This window comes from Sabethes cyaneus, chromosome 3, assembly GCF_943734655.1.
Source record: "Sabethes cyaneus chromosome 3, idSabCyanKW18_F2, whole genome shotgun sequence".
Taxonomy (NCBI): domain Eukaryota; kingdom Metazoa; phylum Arthropoda; class Insecta; order Diptera; family Culicidae; genus Sabethes; species Sabethes cyaneus.
Window position 1 is genome coordinate 215,144,941 of NC_071355.1, and position 13,997 is coordinate 215,158,937.

General features: G+C 42.2%; 3 protein-coding genes across 5 annotated transcripts in view; 1 reads left to right on the forward strand and 2 right to left on the reverse strand.

Moving 5' to 3' along the window:
- Positions 1–11,629, forward strand: part of LOC128741810 (deoxynucleotidyltransferase terminal-interacting protein 2) — a 483,164-nt gene extending 471,535 nt beyond the window's left edge. Inside the window, exons 1-5 of one of the 3 annotated variants that reach the window (XM_053837870.1) lie at positions 10,020–10,077; positions 10,138–10,336; positions 10,402–10,676; positions 11,150–11,314; positions 11,382–11,629. In XM_053837870.1, the coding sequence (XP_053693845.1) occupies positions 10,147–10,336; positions 10,402–10,676; positions 11,150–11,314; positions 11,382–11,594 (843 nt within the window). In that variant the 5' untranslated portion in view covers positions 10,020–10,077; positions 10,138–10,146 and the 3' untranslated portion in view covers positions 11,595–11,629. The other 2 variants (XM_053837871.1, XM_053837869.1) reach the window with 2 other exon arrangements.
- LOC128741807 (zinc finger protein 600) lies at positions 119–9,658 on the reverse strand. The gene is made up of 8 exons (XM_053837866.1): positions 9,469–9,658; positions 2,737–3,162; positions 2,144–2,678; positions 1,786–2,077; positions 1,538–1,723; positions 1,290–1,380; positions 986–1,220; positions 119–921 (listed from the first exon to the last, which is right to left on the reverse strand). The coding sequence occupies exons 2-8, from the start codon at positions 3,085–3,087 to the stop codon at positions 824–826; spliced, it is 1,788 nt and encodes a 595-aa protein (XP_053693841.1). The 5' UTR covers positions 3,088–3,162; positions 9,469–9,658; the 3' UTR covers positions 119–823.
- LOC128741809 (iron-sulfur protein NUBPL) lies at positions 11,182–12,684 on the reverse strand. The gene is made up of 3 exons (XM_053837868.1): positions 12,573–12,684; positions 12,205–12,506; positions 11,182–12,146 (listed from the first exon to the last, which is right to left on the reverse strand). Exons 1-3 carry the CDS (start codon positions 12,630–12,632, stop codon positions 11,609–11,611), a joined length of 900 nt encoding a protein of 299 aa, XP_053693843.1. The 5' UTR covers positions 12,633–12,684; the 3' UTR covers positions 11,182–11,608.
- Between the last annotated feature and the right edge of the window lie 1,313 nt (positions 12,685–13,997).

Here is a 13,997-nt window from a genome sequence, read left to right on the forward strand (position 1 = left end):
ATATTCGAAACTCGGATTAAGGTCGGTCGGAAAAAAGCTTGAATTCTTTACTGTAATATTCACTTTATTGTAAAAACTTATTGCCACTTACACATTTATTTCGATTAACAAGATGAACAGATGCTATTTTATTTACATACAGAAATCATTTTTTTATTTTTGCATAACTAATTTGTACGCTAACGATTACAGTTAACTTATGAAATAGTCCATACATGCCGTTTAAATTGGGTAAAGGAAGAACGAAAATGTCCTTAAAGAATGAAGAATACAAAGAATTGTGACACATTTTCTATTTAAATTATTCATAAAACGGTTCTATTTACACAATTTCTGTATTTTTTCATATTGACGTCTTTTATGTTATAAATCTATTTCTTCAAGATTTGCTCTTATCTTTTTACATAACTTCTCAGCGTTGGATGAAATATACTCACAATAATCGTTGAATGTAAGATATTTTACCTCTAAAAGATCTGCAGTAAAACTACACTGATATTTTCGTGAAAATCCCCGTAAGTTTGATTTTATTTGTTTAAAAATCATTTACCACTATTATCGAAGGTAAACTGTAAATCTAAAATGAAAAAGTTACAAAAAATGGTAGCAATATGGCTTCGACATCATGTTACTTCACAATCGAGCTCACTGATTTTGAGTGAACAGAAAAAATTAACCTACAATGTGACTAAATCTGTCCAATAATTAGTACCATAAAACGAACCGACTGCATTACTGCGTGTCGGTTGAACGAACACAACCGCATCTGTGGCTTGTGCTCATTAGAAAAAAAACAAGTACATACTTCAATTCGAAGGCAGTTTTACATCGTGCCGATCACTACCTCTCCGGACCTTTCATCCATCTCGATAATTTCCTCCTTGTGAACTATCTGATTCTGATGGAGTGGTGCGGTTTGACCTAGAACGAATGCTCGTGTTACTATCGTACTATCAATTGTTAACTGGTACAACATGCAATTTACCGTATTTCTCGTGGATGCCGCGATGTCGCTTCAGAGCGAAACGATCGGCAAATGCCGCTGAACATATGTCACATTTAAACGGTTTCAAGCCAGAATGAACCTTTTCGTGATTCTTCAGATGAGCGGCCTGACTGAAGGCCGACTGGCAGCGGTTACACTTGTACGGTTTCTCGCCGGTGTGAATGCGTCGATGGTTCCACAGAGTGGCATGCCGTGCGAATCCTTTATCGCAAACCTGTCCAGTAAATTGGAAGGATATCAAGTTAGAACCTACATTCAAATTCCTCCGAACGAATTGTCTTACCTCGCAAACGTACGGTTTTTCTCCGCTGTGTGTTCTCTCGTGATTCTTCAAGTGAGGGGATTGAGAAAATTGCATACCACAAGTTCCGCATCTGTAGATAGTTTCAATCGAATGGTCGTTAAACATTTTATTGTCAAAATTTACTGTCAGATGCAGTCTGTACATGATTAAAATTGTTCAACTGCAGTTTAGGCGATAAAAACGTGCCTAATAAACGAGTAATTAATGTTAGTAAAGCGGCCACTTACTTGTACGGCTTTTCGCCGGTGTGTATCCGTGTATGGTTCTTCAAGTAGACGGCTTTTGCAAAGGCTATGCCACATATACCGCATTTGTAGTTCTTTTCGCCCGAGTGCAACTTCTTGTGCGACCACAAGCTGGAATATCGGGAGAACCGTCCACCGCAGGTATTACATGTGAAAGGTTTTTCTTGTCTGCAATGTAAACCGCAAATTTTAGTTATTTCTTGCCTATTATCGCTGGTTAGCACACCTACGTTTGATGCTGATGGACCGTGTTTGGAGCTTGCTGCAAATGTTTTTTCTGTCCGCCTACGATAATAACGCCTGAACCGTTGCATTTATTACACTTGGTAACCGTGGCCATGTTTCGCTTCTTAACCGGATGAGCCTGAACTTGCGTCGCCTGTGGTGCACTGTGCTCTGTCTTGATAGTGGCGATCTGCGCCGGCATCAACGACTCCATCGAGGAGCTACTGCTGGAGGTGTTGGGAATTTCGCCGATTTCAAACTTTATATCGCCATCAGGAGCCACAAAAATTTGCGTCGCTAATGGAAATCGATTGAATTAATGGAAGTGATCATGAGAAATTTTAGAAGGAACAAAACACTTACGTCTCGGCACGTTATGAGCGTTGTCATTGCTAATACAAGTCTCGCAACGGATCAGCTTGGGTCCTTTACGCTTGGGGTTATTTTGAATTGGGCCGCCGCAAGTTATACATTTTTGGACCTTCTCCTGTTTTACGTGAGTCACGTGAACAACCTGTTGTTGCTGTTGCTGTTGTTGATGCTGGTGTTGTTGTTGTTGCTGCTGCTGCTGCTGTTGTTGTTGTTGCTGCTGCTGCTGTTGTTGTTGCTGTTGCTGTTGCTGCTGCTGCTGTTGTTCCAATTGATGCTGAACGGTTTGCTGCGGGGCTGGATCCAGTGACTCGGTGGCAACAATTTGTATCTGTCCCAAATTTTGGCCAGTTTCCGAAATAATGTTCTGAGCTTGTACTAAATTCTGCGGTTGGGTAACCACAGTGATGGCATCCGAAGTTGATTCTCCGTCCTGATTGTGGGTGCGTTTGTGGTGGTTCAACAGCGTCAAATGATTGAACATTAACCCGCATACATCACATTTGAAGCTGATGTTGGAAATGGTGTTCTGCAATAAATTCGAATTATAGCGATGGTATTTTGATTTTCTGTAATGCAAAACTTACTGCGATCGGTTTATTGACGACCAGTTGCCGACCATCAACGGTTATCCCTGTAACCCCGTTCGGAATCTGCATCTGATTGACGAGCGCGCAATTCGCATAGCTAAACGGTTGCAGATACTGTACGGTTTTGGTGTCGTCAGCCAGCTGAGCAAGATTGACAGTACTCAACGCCTGCGATGTTGGCGTCAGCTTCTGGATCATGTTGACATTCGCGTAGAAAGTGGAAAACTCTGGCGTCTGTTGGTTCGTTTTCTGACCGTCTAGCTTAACCTGTTTGTTTACATCGGCCGTCGTTGTTTGGTACTGTATCCCGACCGGTGTCCCGGCCTGGATGTTGTTTGTAGTAAACATGATCGGGCCGGTGAATGCTCCTGTGGTCTCAATTTTCAGGCCTTTTCTATTAACTGGTCAGCCGAAAAAAATAGGCTGTCGATTGGAAAGCAAAATAAGCACATTAAATTTAAGTGAGTGTGTACTTAATGGAAGGGAGATATAAAAGGAGTTAGAAAGAAAATACATTCTCCGACATGTGCCTACATCTGAATGCGGATGCTACATGGAAAGCTTGGTTTCTTCAAAGATCATTGTTTGGATTTTTTGATAGGTTAAATATCTTACGGGAGGATGGTAAACGGCTGAATAATGCGTACCGTCGGTGCCTTGTGCACGTGTAGGCATAAAATAGACCCTACAGTAGTGGTTCATAGCCTCTTATGCAACTCCTATTCCTACTAGAGTTCGACATCGGAACAAAAATTGAGGTCCGGGTTCCGGTCCGGTAAAAATCAGCACGAACTTTATTATTCCGACTTTATTCCGGTCAGATTTGGCTCTGTTCTGGTTCCGGAACCTGAACAGAGCCAAATCGTACTGGATTATTAGTCTTTATAGTCGGAACAACAAAGTTCGTGCCGCCTTTTAACCGGACCGGAACCCGGACTTCAATTTTCGTTCCGATGTCGAACACTAACCTCCTCGTGGTACCAGCCGGGATACGAGCAACTTTGGGGCAGACCGGGTAACCAACCCCGGTGGAAACCAAGGTCGTATGCCGACAGGAAAGGAGGGCTCTTTCGAGCTTCGTTGGCCCTCCGGCGAAATACGGGGTTGGTGTAGCAGCGGATACAGGTGATTGGGTGGTGGCTAATCAATCCTCAAATGTGCAGGTTGAGAATCAAGGACCGAATCTCATCATCATCATCATCATCATCAACGTGCACAGTCTTCACCTCAGAAGTACCGAAGACGACAAGGATGAATTCTACGCGCAGTTGGAGAGTGAATACGACCGCTGCCCAAAACATGATATCAAGATCGTCATCGGGGATTTCAATGCTCAGGTCGGTCAGGAGGAATACAAACCGGTGATTGGAAGGTTCAGTGCACACCAGCGGACCAATGAAATGGGCCTAAGACTTATCGACTTTGCCGCCTCCAAGAATATGGCCGTACGTAGTACCTTTTTCCAGCACAGAATCCACCATAAGTATACCTGGAGGTCACCAAATCAGACAGAATCACAGATCGACCACGTTTTGATCGACAGTCGGCACTTCTCAGGCATTATCGATGTCAGATCCTATCGAAGCGCTAATGTTGACTCGGACCACTACCTAGTGTTGGTTAAGATGCGCCCGAGACTCTCCGTTGTGAACAACATTCGGTACCGCCAGCCAGACGTCGCCGCAAATTACGCGCATTCACTCGAAGCTGCGCTGCCGGAACGGAAGAGGACGAGCTGGAGGAAGCCCCTCTCGAGGACTTTTGGAACACTATCGAAACAGCCATCAGCAGTGTAGCGGAGAGCTCCATCGGGCATATGGTCCGGAATCAGCGGAACGATTGGTTTGACGATGAATGTAGGAGGGTGATGGGTGAGTGAGGAGAACGCTGCGCGGGCTGCCAAGATGCGCAGTGCCACACGTCAGAACGTGGAAACACAGAAACAGAAGAAGATGCAGCGAAACCAAATCTTTCGGGAGAAAAAGCGCTAGCTGGAACTGTAGGAATATGCAGAGTTGGAGCGGCTGAATCGTTCTCAGGAAATGCGAAAGTTCTACCAGAAACTGAACGGATCCCGCAAAGGTTTTGTGCCGCGAGCCCAAATGTGTCGGGATAAGACAGGCAGTATTTTGACGGACGATCGTGAGGCACTTCGACGAACACCTGAATGGCGCCCAGGCGGAGAACTATGGCGGTGGGGAAAGCGATTTCGACGGTGCAACAAACGGGGAAGAGGTGCCAGCCCCAACGATAGGCGAAGTTAAGGCCGCCATCATGCAGCTAAAGAACAACAAGTCAGCTGGAAAAGATGGCATTGGAGCGGAGCTTATTAAAATGGGACCAGAAAAGCTGGCCGTCTGCATACACCGACTAATTGTTAGAATTTGGGATACGGAACAGCTACCGGAAGAGTGGAAAGATGGGGCTATCTGCCCGATCTATTAAAAGGGCGACAAGTTAGACTGTGAGAACTATCGAGCGATCACCGTTCTCAATGCCGCCTATAAAGTGCTGTCCCAAATCATTTTCCACCGACTATCACCAGTTGCGAACAGATTTGTGGGAGCTTATCAAGCCGGCTTCCTCAACGGCCGGTCTACAACGGATCAAATATTTACGCTACGGCAAATCCTCCAAAAGGGCCGTGAATACAGAGTTCCCACGCATCATTTGTTCGTTGACTTCAAAGCCACATATGATACCATCGACCGGAAAGAGCTATGGAAAATCATGGACGAGAACAGCTTCCCTGGGAAGCTCATCAAACTGATTAAATCTACGATGGATGGTACACAGTGCTGTGTTCGGATTTCGGATGGATTGTCAAGTTCATTCGAATCACGCAGAAGGCTTCGTCAAGGTGATGGTCTTTCATGCCTACTGTTCAACATAGCGCTACAAGGTGTTATGAACCGAGCGGATATCAACACGCGGGGCACGATATTCAACAAATCTAGTCAATTCGTCTGCTTTGCCGATGACATGGATATTATCGGTAGAACATCTGTGGCGGTGGCTGAACAGTAAGTACACCAGACTAAAGCGCGAAGCAGATAAGATTGGGTCAAAGGTAAATACGTCTAAAACAAAGTACATGCTGACCAGCGAAACCGAGGCCGAACGACACCGCTTGGGCAGTAGTATATTGATCGACGGCGATGAGTTTGAGGTAGTCGATGAATTTGTCTACCTTGACACGCTGGTAACGGTGGACAATGATACCAGCCGTGAGATTCGGAGGCGTATTATCAGCGGAAGTCGTGCTTACTATGGGCTTCACAAGGAATTGTGGTCGAGCAGACTAAGTCCCCGTACAAAGTACACCCTGTACAAGAAGCTTATTAGACCGGTTGTTCTCTACGGGCATGAAACATGGACAATGCTCGAAGAGGACCTGCGAGTGCTCGGAATTTTCGAATGACGAGTGCTAAGAACGATCTTCGGCAGCGTACAGGAGAACAGAGTATGGAAGTGGAGGATGAACCATGAACTCGCACAGCTCTATGGCGAACCCAGTATCCAGAAGGTGGATAAAGCTGGACGGATACGATGGGTAGGGCATGTTGCAAGAATACCGGACAACTACCCTGCAAAGATGGTGTTCGCCCCATATCCGGGAGGAACAAGACGAGCGCAGCGAGCAAGATGGTTAGACCAGGTGGAGCGAGATTTGGCGGAGACTACTCGGTGTCCGAGGAATTGGAGAGCGGTAGCCCTCAACCGAGTTACATGGAGAAACTTTGTTCCACAGGCTTTGTCTTAGGACGGCAAGCCACCTAAAAAAATCTTACGAGAACGTTGCCTTGTTTAAGGTATAAGCACATTAATCAACTATATGTAATTGCAGCAAATAAATTCTTGGAAAACTCATCCTTTCTTTAACAAATATTTTAATAAGCGCTAAATAAAATGCCACTGAGTTGTCAAAGAAAATCGAATAAACCAAATTGATTAAACAACTCACGACTCCCAGCTGTCTCAAACTGAAATGTCAGACAATGATCCTGTTCTGGTGGAGGAACAAATTATTTTCTCTGCATACTTAATTTGGCAGTAATAGGGTAAGGAACCTATTTTAAGCAGTGTAGTCGTCTCACTGATTGCTTCACCTTATTATAAGCGATGGGTTGACAAAGTGGGGAATATTAGCATATCAATCTTCTTGTTAATTTTAAGTTTTCATGCTGTTACCACTAAAAGTCACTATTATTAAGCTAAACTTCTGATATGTTACATTATAAATCGAGACGCTCGAACTAATTTTAATCAGCTCGAGCGCATTTTAATCACCAAGGAGCTTTCTTAGATCGTCCTAAATATTGCTAACTTGTTCTAAATTATCGCTGTTATAAGCTTGTGACCATCAAATGACGCAAGCGCTAACATTTCTACTACAATATGGCATGTTAAAATTACGTGTTTGACTTTTAGAAATGCTGTAACCAGTGGCTAAAGATGCCAGGTGAAGATCCTTCGCAGCAGTAGTAAGGTGTTTTTTGAAAACAATTTTAAATTCATCATATTTCTTGTCGAAAACACCGTATATTGTGTTTGTATGAATTACATCTATGGTGAAGTGATTCAAGATGATGTTCTTATCAAAAGATGCTGAAAATATGAACAAAATACTTCATTTTAAGCTCATTTATGTTCAAATGATTAAAATAGATGACCCCCGATTAATCCATTCCTTACCCTACTCAAATGTTTTAAGTTCATAACCCAGTTTTGCACGACTTGTCCATGGACGACCTCTAGAACAGCATTTTGCACCTGACCGAGCTGATTGCCCAAAACAGTAACAGATTCCGACCCTTTAATGGACGATTTTTATGATTTTTAATGATTTGTATAAAAGTCAGATGTGTTTAGGCTTTAGGCTAGATATGTAATAAATCTGTTTAGTTTAAGTATCTAGCTACCTCAAATTTATCGCTAAACAGCTTTTAACGACAAACATTGCAATTACAAGCAAGATATAGCGATAAAACTAAATTTTATTTTTTATTTCGTTAAAATTTTAATGTGCAGACTTGATTGGCACTTTGCTTAAAATCAGCTTCTGCAGTGCTGCAACAACGGCTCCAACAGCTTCGATTGGAGCAATAAACTACATTCGTTTAGAGAGCGAATAACTTGTTTGAATAGTGCATACCATGCCATTTAACGCAACATTTTCACCTTGTGGCGCACCTTGTCGCCACTTTGAATTCGTTTCACAACTCCAATCGAGGGCGCGAAACTTATCCTTTCGTATTACAGAGTCTGATGTCTGATCTGATCATGGAGCAAAGTAAAACAGCGATAGCGTACGTACTACGAAAAGTTTATGAATGGAAGACAATAATAAAAATAAAATACGGGAAAAAGACCGCAACCCACAGCCCACTTCACGCAAAACACATTCCATCTCACTTATGGGTTGCGCGTGATTAGGAGAAAGAGAAAGGATGCAGTTATAGAACTTGATAGAAAGGATGGAGGATGGAATTTCCTCGCGCCAATTTTTATACACTATTAAATAGTGTTTTCGATTATGTTTCAAAGAAAGCAAAACTATGTGATACCGTAATCAAACAAGCTGCGCGTTTACGTTTTAATGTAAAGAACAAAAATACTACGGGGATTAGGCCCTCTCCGTAGCCAATAAATGAAAGAAACAACCGCGAGAGAGAAAAAGATGAGAACATTTAAACGGTGATGCTCTCTTTTCTAAAAATGCTAAAAATACCCATTTGCGTGTGTTAGTTTTGTGCGTGCACATGAAGAACGTACGGTACGTAACTGAAATGGGGCACAAGAAAGGGATAACACCAATCCATATGCACTTTTCTTTATCCAGGTGAAAAAGAATTCAATCGTAAACCACGACCATTTCCCAGAGGGCCTACGCGGGGTATTTTCTAAAATCAATTGTAAGCTTTGATAAATTTAATTACATACTGATAAAAGCAGGGTGTTATTGACATTTCACGTAACACAAAATTAAATCATTTCCCAGCAAAATTATTTTCGAAGCGGATAAGAGGGCGATAAAAACGCATCTAAATACTTATATCTGTACATTAATCCAATGGCATCCAGCTGGCATTTTCAAATCAAACAATTTGGATTAACCTGATTTTCTACTTAAAAGATAGTGGTTCACTACAGATATAATCCAGGCATTCAGTATTTCATGCACTTTTGCAAGCATCGTAGAAAGACGCTAAACAATACCCTTCAGTAACTTGTTAGCACGTGATGTAATTTATAAATGATCCCTTAATAACATGGGAACGTTGACGGTGATATATTGCGAATATTTTTACATGTATTCAACATTGGGATTTGGGAACGGTCTGTTGAAATATCGCAGCACTGATGGTGACGGTAGTTTGCTAGTAAATTTCAATTGTAGATTCTTTTTTTAATTTCGAACAGAAATCTCGTTCAACTTCAAAGCGATAGTCCCTTTGAAAGCGTTTGTTAGCTAAGACGCACATACACACTGAAGCAGCAGTAGGTTATCGGATCTTTCCCAAAAGATGCATTCCAGGAATCAAAATTATTAAATTTTTTTCAACAGGTAAATCCGATCTTCATGAAACATTTTAAAAATAAATAAATGCGCACGAATTGCTGGTTTAGAGACAAATTGCAACAGCAGGAAACGATATGTAGCACGAAAGGCAACCACGGAGAATGCCAGAGACGCGTTAGATGGCTCCACTAGGAACGATTTTTCACCTGGAAAACCAGCACGGAACGGACCCAAACTGGTCGCAAACGGTTCCCGGGAGTGGTGGCCACAAATTGTGTCCACTTTCGATTGTCTCCAACCGCGTCCAATGGGACTTTTCTTTAATTCACTTTTGTATCACGCACTAAGAAATAGCACTTCACAATCTTTTGTCTCGCTTTAATGGCGGTCACTTAATAGCTGAGATGGAAGAAAAAAATCCTACATTTGCCAACCATCAGCTTTTCGCTTCTCTGACCTGCGATGGCCGATTAGGCGAGAGCAGGCAAGCCATTGGAAAATATCGTACACGCACACCAACGCGGCGGGACGCTCTCTGTTTCTCTCGCTTTCGTACTCGTTGTGATGGCGAAATATAACGTTCGATCACTTACACTGCAGGCAGCCAGCAGTCGTTGCGACAGGAGATTTGCGGCAGTGTGTGTAATGGGAATGAGAGCAAAAATATGGCAGTTTCGCTTTCATTCGTTTGCTCTCGCGTGCTTCCCGTGATTCGGTTGATCTACTTTATCGACATTTAAGCTTTTACGAAATAGGTAGAGTAGCTGTCATTCTCTTGCATTGGCATGCCATCGCGGCAGTAAAAGTCGTAAAAGGTAAACAAAAAGCGCATGTTTTGTTAGAATTGTAGTTTCATTTTAAAGGTAACTTTACAGTGAATCCCGATGGATCTTTTTACTATTGATACCGTGGGATCAAGCAATCTTGCTGCCAAAGTGCCCAATAAATTGTCGCTTCCTTTGTATGATGTGGCCGCCGCAAACTTCGTCGAAAATCCTTCGCCTTCCAAAGTACCCAACAGCCGACGGGGCATTCCAGAGCAATCGGAAGAAAGCGACGATGAAGACTATGGAGGTAAGTGAATCAACTCTATCGGGCACGTTCCGTAAATTTCATTCTGGCTCTACTGTTTATTCCAGGACTGCCTCCGCCCAGCAAGGACATTTCGAAAATTCTTCACAAGGATTGCTCACCTAGTACTTCCAGCGACAAACGCCTCAATCAACGAACAATCTTCGATGATTTCAGTAGTACGAATGTGAAAAACAAACAAACCCTTTCCAATGTCAAAAAGCTGGCAGAGACTGATGTAAACGAGCATATGAAAACATCCGTTATAACTGAAGCAGTAGAAAAGCAGGAAAATCTGGCGAAGCTTTCGATGAGTGACCGTCAGGTTAAGGAACTTAACAGAGTAAGTTCATTTTTGATTTATGGCGTAGTACACAACAAAAATTTTCATGATGATATATTCGACAAATGAAATCGACTACCAATCGCACACAATTTACCCTGAAGACTCTACCTGTCTTTCCCTCCCGTAGTAATCTTAATGGTTAACCTGGAAGTTTCGTTCTCCATTGTAAGGCCTGCGGGACATAAAAACGTGACATAACTTTGATCGATTCTGCATGAATCTATTATCAGAGAGTAAATGCGTTGAAGTGGGCATGACTGAAGGTCGAAGTTGTAAAGCTTTCACTTCGACCTCTAGTCCTTCCTCACAGAACTCAAAATAAAAGGGGACTTTCTAAGACAGGTGCAGGGTAGGTTGGCGGTTAAGTCACATGATTTCTCTTTAGTAATCTGATCTGCGCTTAATCTTTCACAAGCTTATATTAAATTCATTTCAAAAGAACTCAACAGAAACAACCTCTTTTTTTTCAGGTAGAACGTGCCAAAACCAAGGGTGATAAATGGTTCAATTTACCTGCCCAGGAAATGACCGAAGAAATAAAGAACGAACTGGAGGTCATTCGTATGCGTTCGGTTTTGGACCCAAAACATTTCTATAAACGCAGTGAAATGAAAACCTTACCCAAATATTTTCAGGTATACTAGCCAAAAGCGTTCAGCACCACAAATATGCATTAATTTATGTCCCGTTTCCCTCTTACAGATAGGAAAAGTCATAGAATCCCCGCTGGATTACTATAACGAACGGGGTACGAAGAAGAGCAAGGCCAAATCGCTCGTAGACGAACTGCTGGAGGATGCTCAGTTCCAAAAGTTTAACAAGAAAAAGTATGCCGAAGCTTTGGAAAAACGAAAAAAGAAGGCCTACCACAAGGCGGCAATGAAAATGAAAAAGTTAAAGAAAAAGAAGAAGTAACCAATGTTTCTACACTAAACCGTTGCACGTTTATTGTCTAAGAACTGTGTCACTTTCTTCGCTAAGTTCCGATATGCATCAGCAAACTTCGACTCTGGACATTTCAAAAAATGTGGTGTTCCCAAGTCCCCATTCTGCATTATTTCTTTCTCCATCGGAACACTCTCAAGCACTTTTATTCCAAGTTCATCGGCGAACTGGGCGGTGCAATTCTTAGCCAGGTCGATGCGATTCTCGCATTTATCGCAAACCACGTGACTCATGTTCTCTACCAATCCGATCAAAGGTACTTTTAAGGTTTCGTACATCTCAGCACCTTTTTTGGTAACTTGTAGCGCCGCCAGCTGAGGGCTACTCACCAACAGCACACCCGATATCGGAACATTTTGACTCAGCGACAAGTGTACGTCTCCCGTTCCGGGAGGTGTGTCCACCACCAAAATGTCCAACGGTCCCCAAACGGCACCCTTCAGTAGCCTCTGAATGGCAGACATCACCAGAGGACCCCGCCAAACCACTGGACCAGTGCTGACCAACAATCCCATGGATAAACTAGAATTTTCAATCTTGTAAAATATTTGCTCACACCAATTGTGGTGCAAAACATTACCACTTTACCCCATAATTCACCAGCGGAATCATCCGGTTGTTGTCGTCTAGCAGAGGCTGTTCCGTTAGATTCATCATCAGTGGAACTGACGGTCCAAATATGTCCCCATCCAGGATACCAACGGACTTGTTCATGCCGGCTAGGGCTACCGCCAGATTGACTGCCGTTGTAGTTTTGCCTACACCTCCCTTGCCGGACGAGACCACCACGATGTCGCGAACGCCGTCCAGTGGCAGCCGCTTCGGCAGACTCCGTGCCATGAGTTCTGCTTGCCGCGAATCGGGTTGCGGTGAAAAGACATTCTAGCAATGAATAATAAAATATTATTTTCATGCAAAATTAAATGTGTAACGAGCAAATTCACTTACTGCACTTGTGGTAAATCCGCGGCATAAAGTTGACATTATTGCTGGCTTTAAAACAATCATCGCGAACTCGATTTAATAATAATTTAGCCTTTTCACTTTAATAACATTGTTACAAATATAATGTTTTTACATTATTTGTATTTCGAGAACCATTTACTTTTCTGATGTAGAGAATGTAAACAAAAATACTGATGAACTGTCAGTATAGAGCTGTTCCAGTTTTATATTCGAAATAAACTTGAGTGCTAAAAAGCTCTGAAGGTCTCATTTCAATATTACGTAACGCCAAAAATGCCGTTTTCCTGATTCCCGGATAACCAACATATTGTGGACCCCATCAACCTTTGTATTTTCCAAGAAACACTGACTGACTGATCAGACTGATCAAATGATTTTGTAGCTGATATTCAACCTATGGCAGAACTATGGTTTAGTTTTAGAAATAAAAAACTTTTTTCAGTTCCTAAACATCTAAATCGCAAACAGACCTCAATAGACAAGTATTGGCGCTGGCATCATTGGATATTTGCAGGATATATTCTGTTTTGCTATGTACTGTACTACAAATGTCAAACATGCATTAAGCTTGTGCAGATCAATAATAATCATACAACGTTGATAGATTGAACACACTTGAAGATTTTTCTTGCGAAAAATGGTGCGGAAATACTGCGTAATCAGCTACAGACGGGCTGTTTTTTCGGGTTGTTTTACTCATTTTCCAAAAATCTACAAAAACAGAACAAAACAAATCGGGGTCGTACTAGACCGTAAACGCAGGTATTTCCGATTACTCCCTAGTTCCGTTCACTCAAAATAACCGATGTTCAAAAAATTGAATTAAAATTTATAGCTCAATGGCAAGCCTTGATCATGAAAATTCCCCATGTAACAACGGTAGCTGAATTGCAAGAGCAATGGCTGTTTACGGGTTGGTTTAAAGCGCTCAAAGCTGCAAAAAGTAAGCACTTAGATGGTGTTTAAATAAGCGATGTTTAAGCTACTTTAAGTTTTTCAAACCAGTTCTCTCCCAAAAACTAATAAACAAGCTTAATAGCGGAGTTTTCTACTAAAAAATCTGCTTATAAATAGCCATAAACATCAAACCGTTTTACGGCTGCTTAAAGGTGTTAAAGTGTAGAGTGGAAGCTTTCATTAGGCTCACAGCTTTCAAACTACTTTAAGGCTGCTTAAAGTTGTTAAAGGGGCTTTACAAACTTCTACCAAGTTTTCTTTCGGCTCACAGCACACATACTGTCAGATCATCGAATTTCGCAATTAGGCTAACAGCAAAAGTTTGTCAGTTATCGACATTATCGACTGCTTCACGCTAGGCGGGCTAGGCTTCAGGTGTAAAGATATTCTCACTGTCTCTTCTGCAGATGCAAATGGGGCAGATCATACGATGAGTGCTTATGGATCAAA

What these genes read in the sequence shown, in the direction of transcription:
- LOC128741807 (XM_053837866.1), bottom strand. Translation starts at nt 3,087, where the DNA reads ATGTTTACTACAAACAACATCCAGGCCGGGACACCGGTCGGGATACAG. An exon ending in AAAAACCGTACGTTTGCGAG is followed by an intron (nt 1,221 to 1,289) that starts GTAAGACAATTC and finishes TTTACTGGACAG; the next exon opens with GTTTGCGATAAAGGATTCGC. An exon ending in CGGCATCCACGAGAAATACG is followed by an intron (nt 922 to 985) that starts GTAAATTGCATG and finishes CATTCGTTCTAG; the next exon opens with GTCAAACCGCACCACTCCAT.
- LOC128741809 (XM_053837868.1), bottom strand. Translation starts at nt 12,632, where the DNA reads ATGATTGTTTTAAAGCCAGCAATAATGTCAACTTTATGCCGCGGATTT. An exon ending in GCGGATTTACCACAAGTGCA is followed by an intron (nt 12,507 to 12,572) that starts GTAAGTGAATTT and finishes ATTCATTGCTAG; the next exon opens with AATGTCTTTTCACCGCAACC. An exon ending in GTGAATTATGGGGTAAAGTG is followed by an intron (nt 12,147 to 12,204) that starts GTAATGTTTTGC and finishes TGAAAATTCTAG; the next exon opens with TTTATCCATGGGATTGTTGG.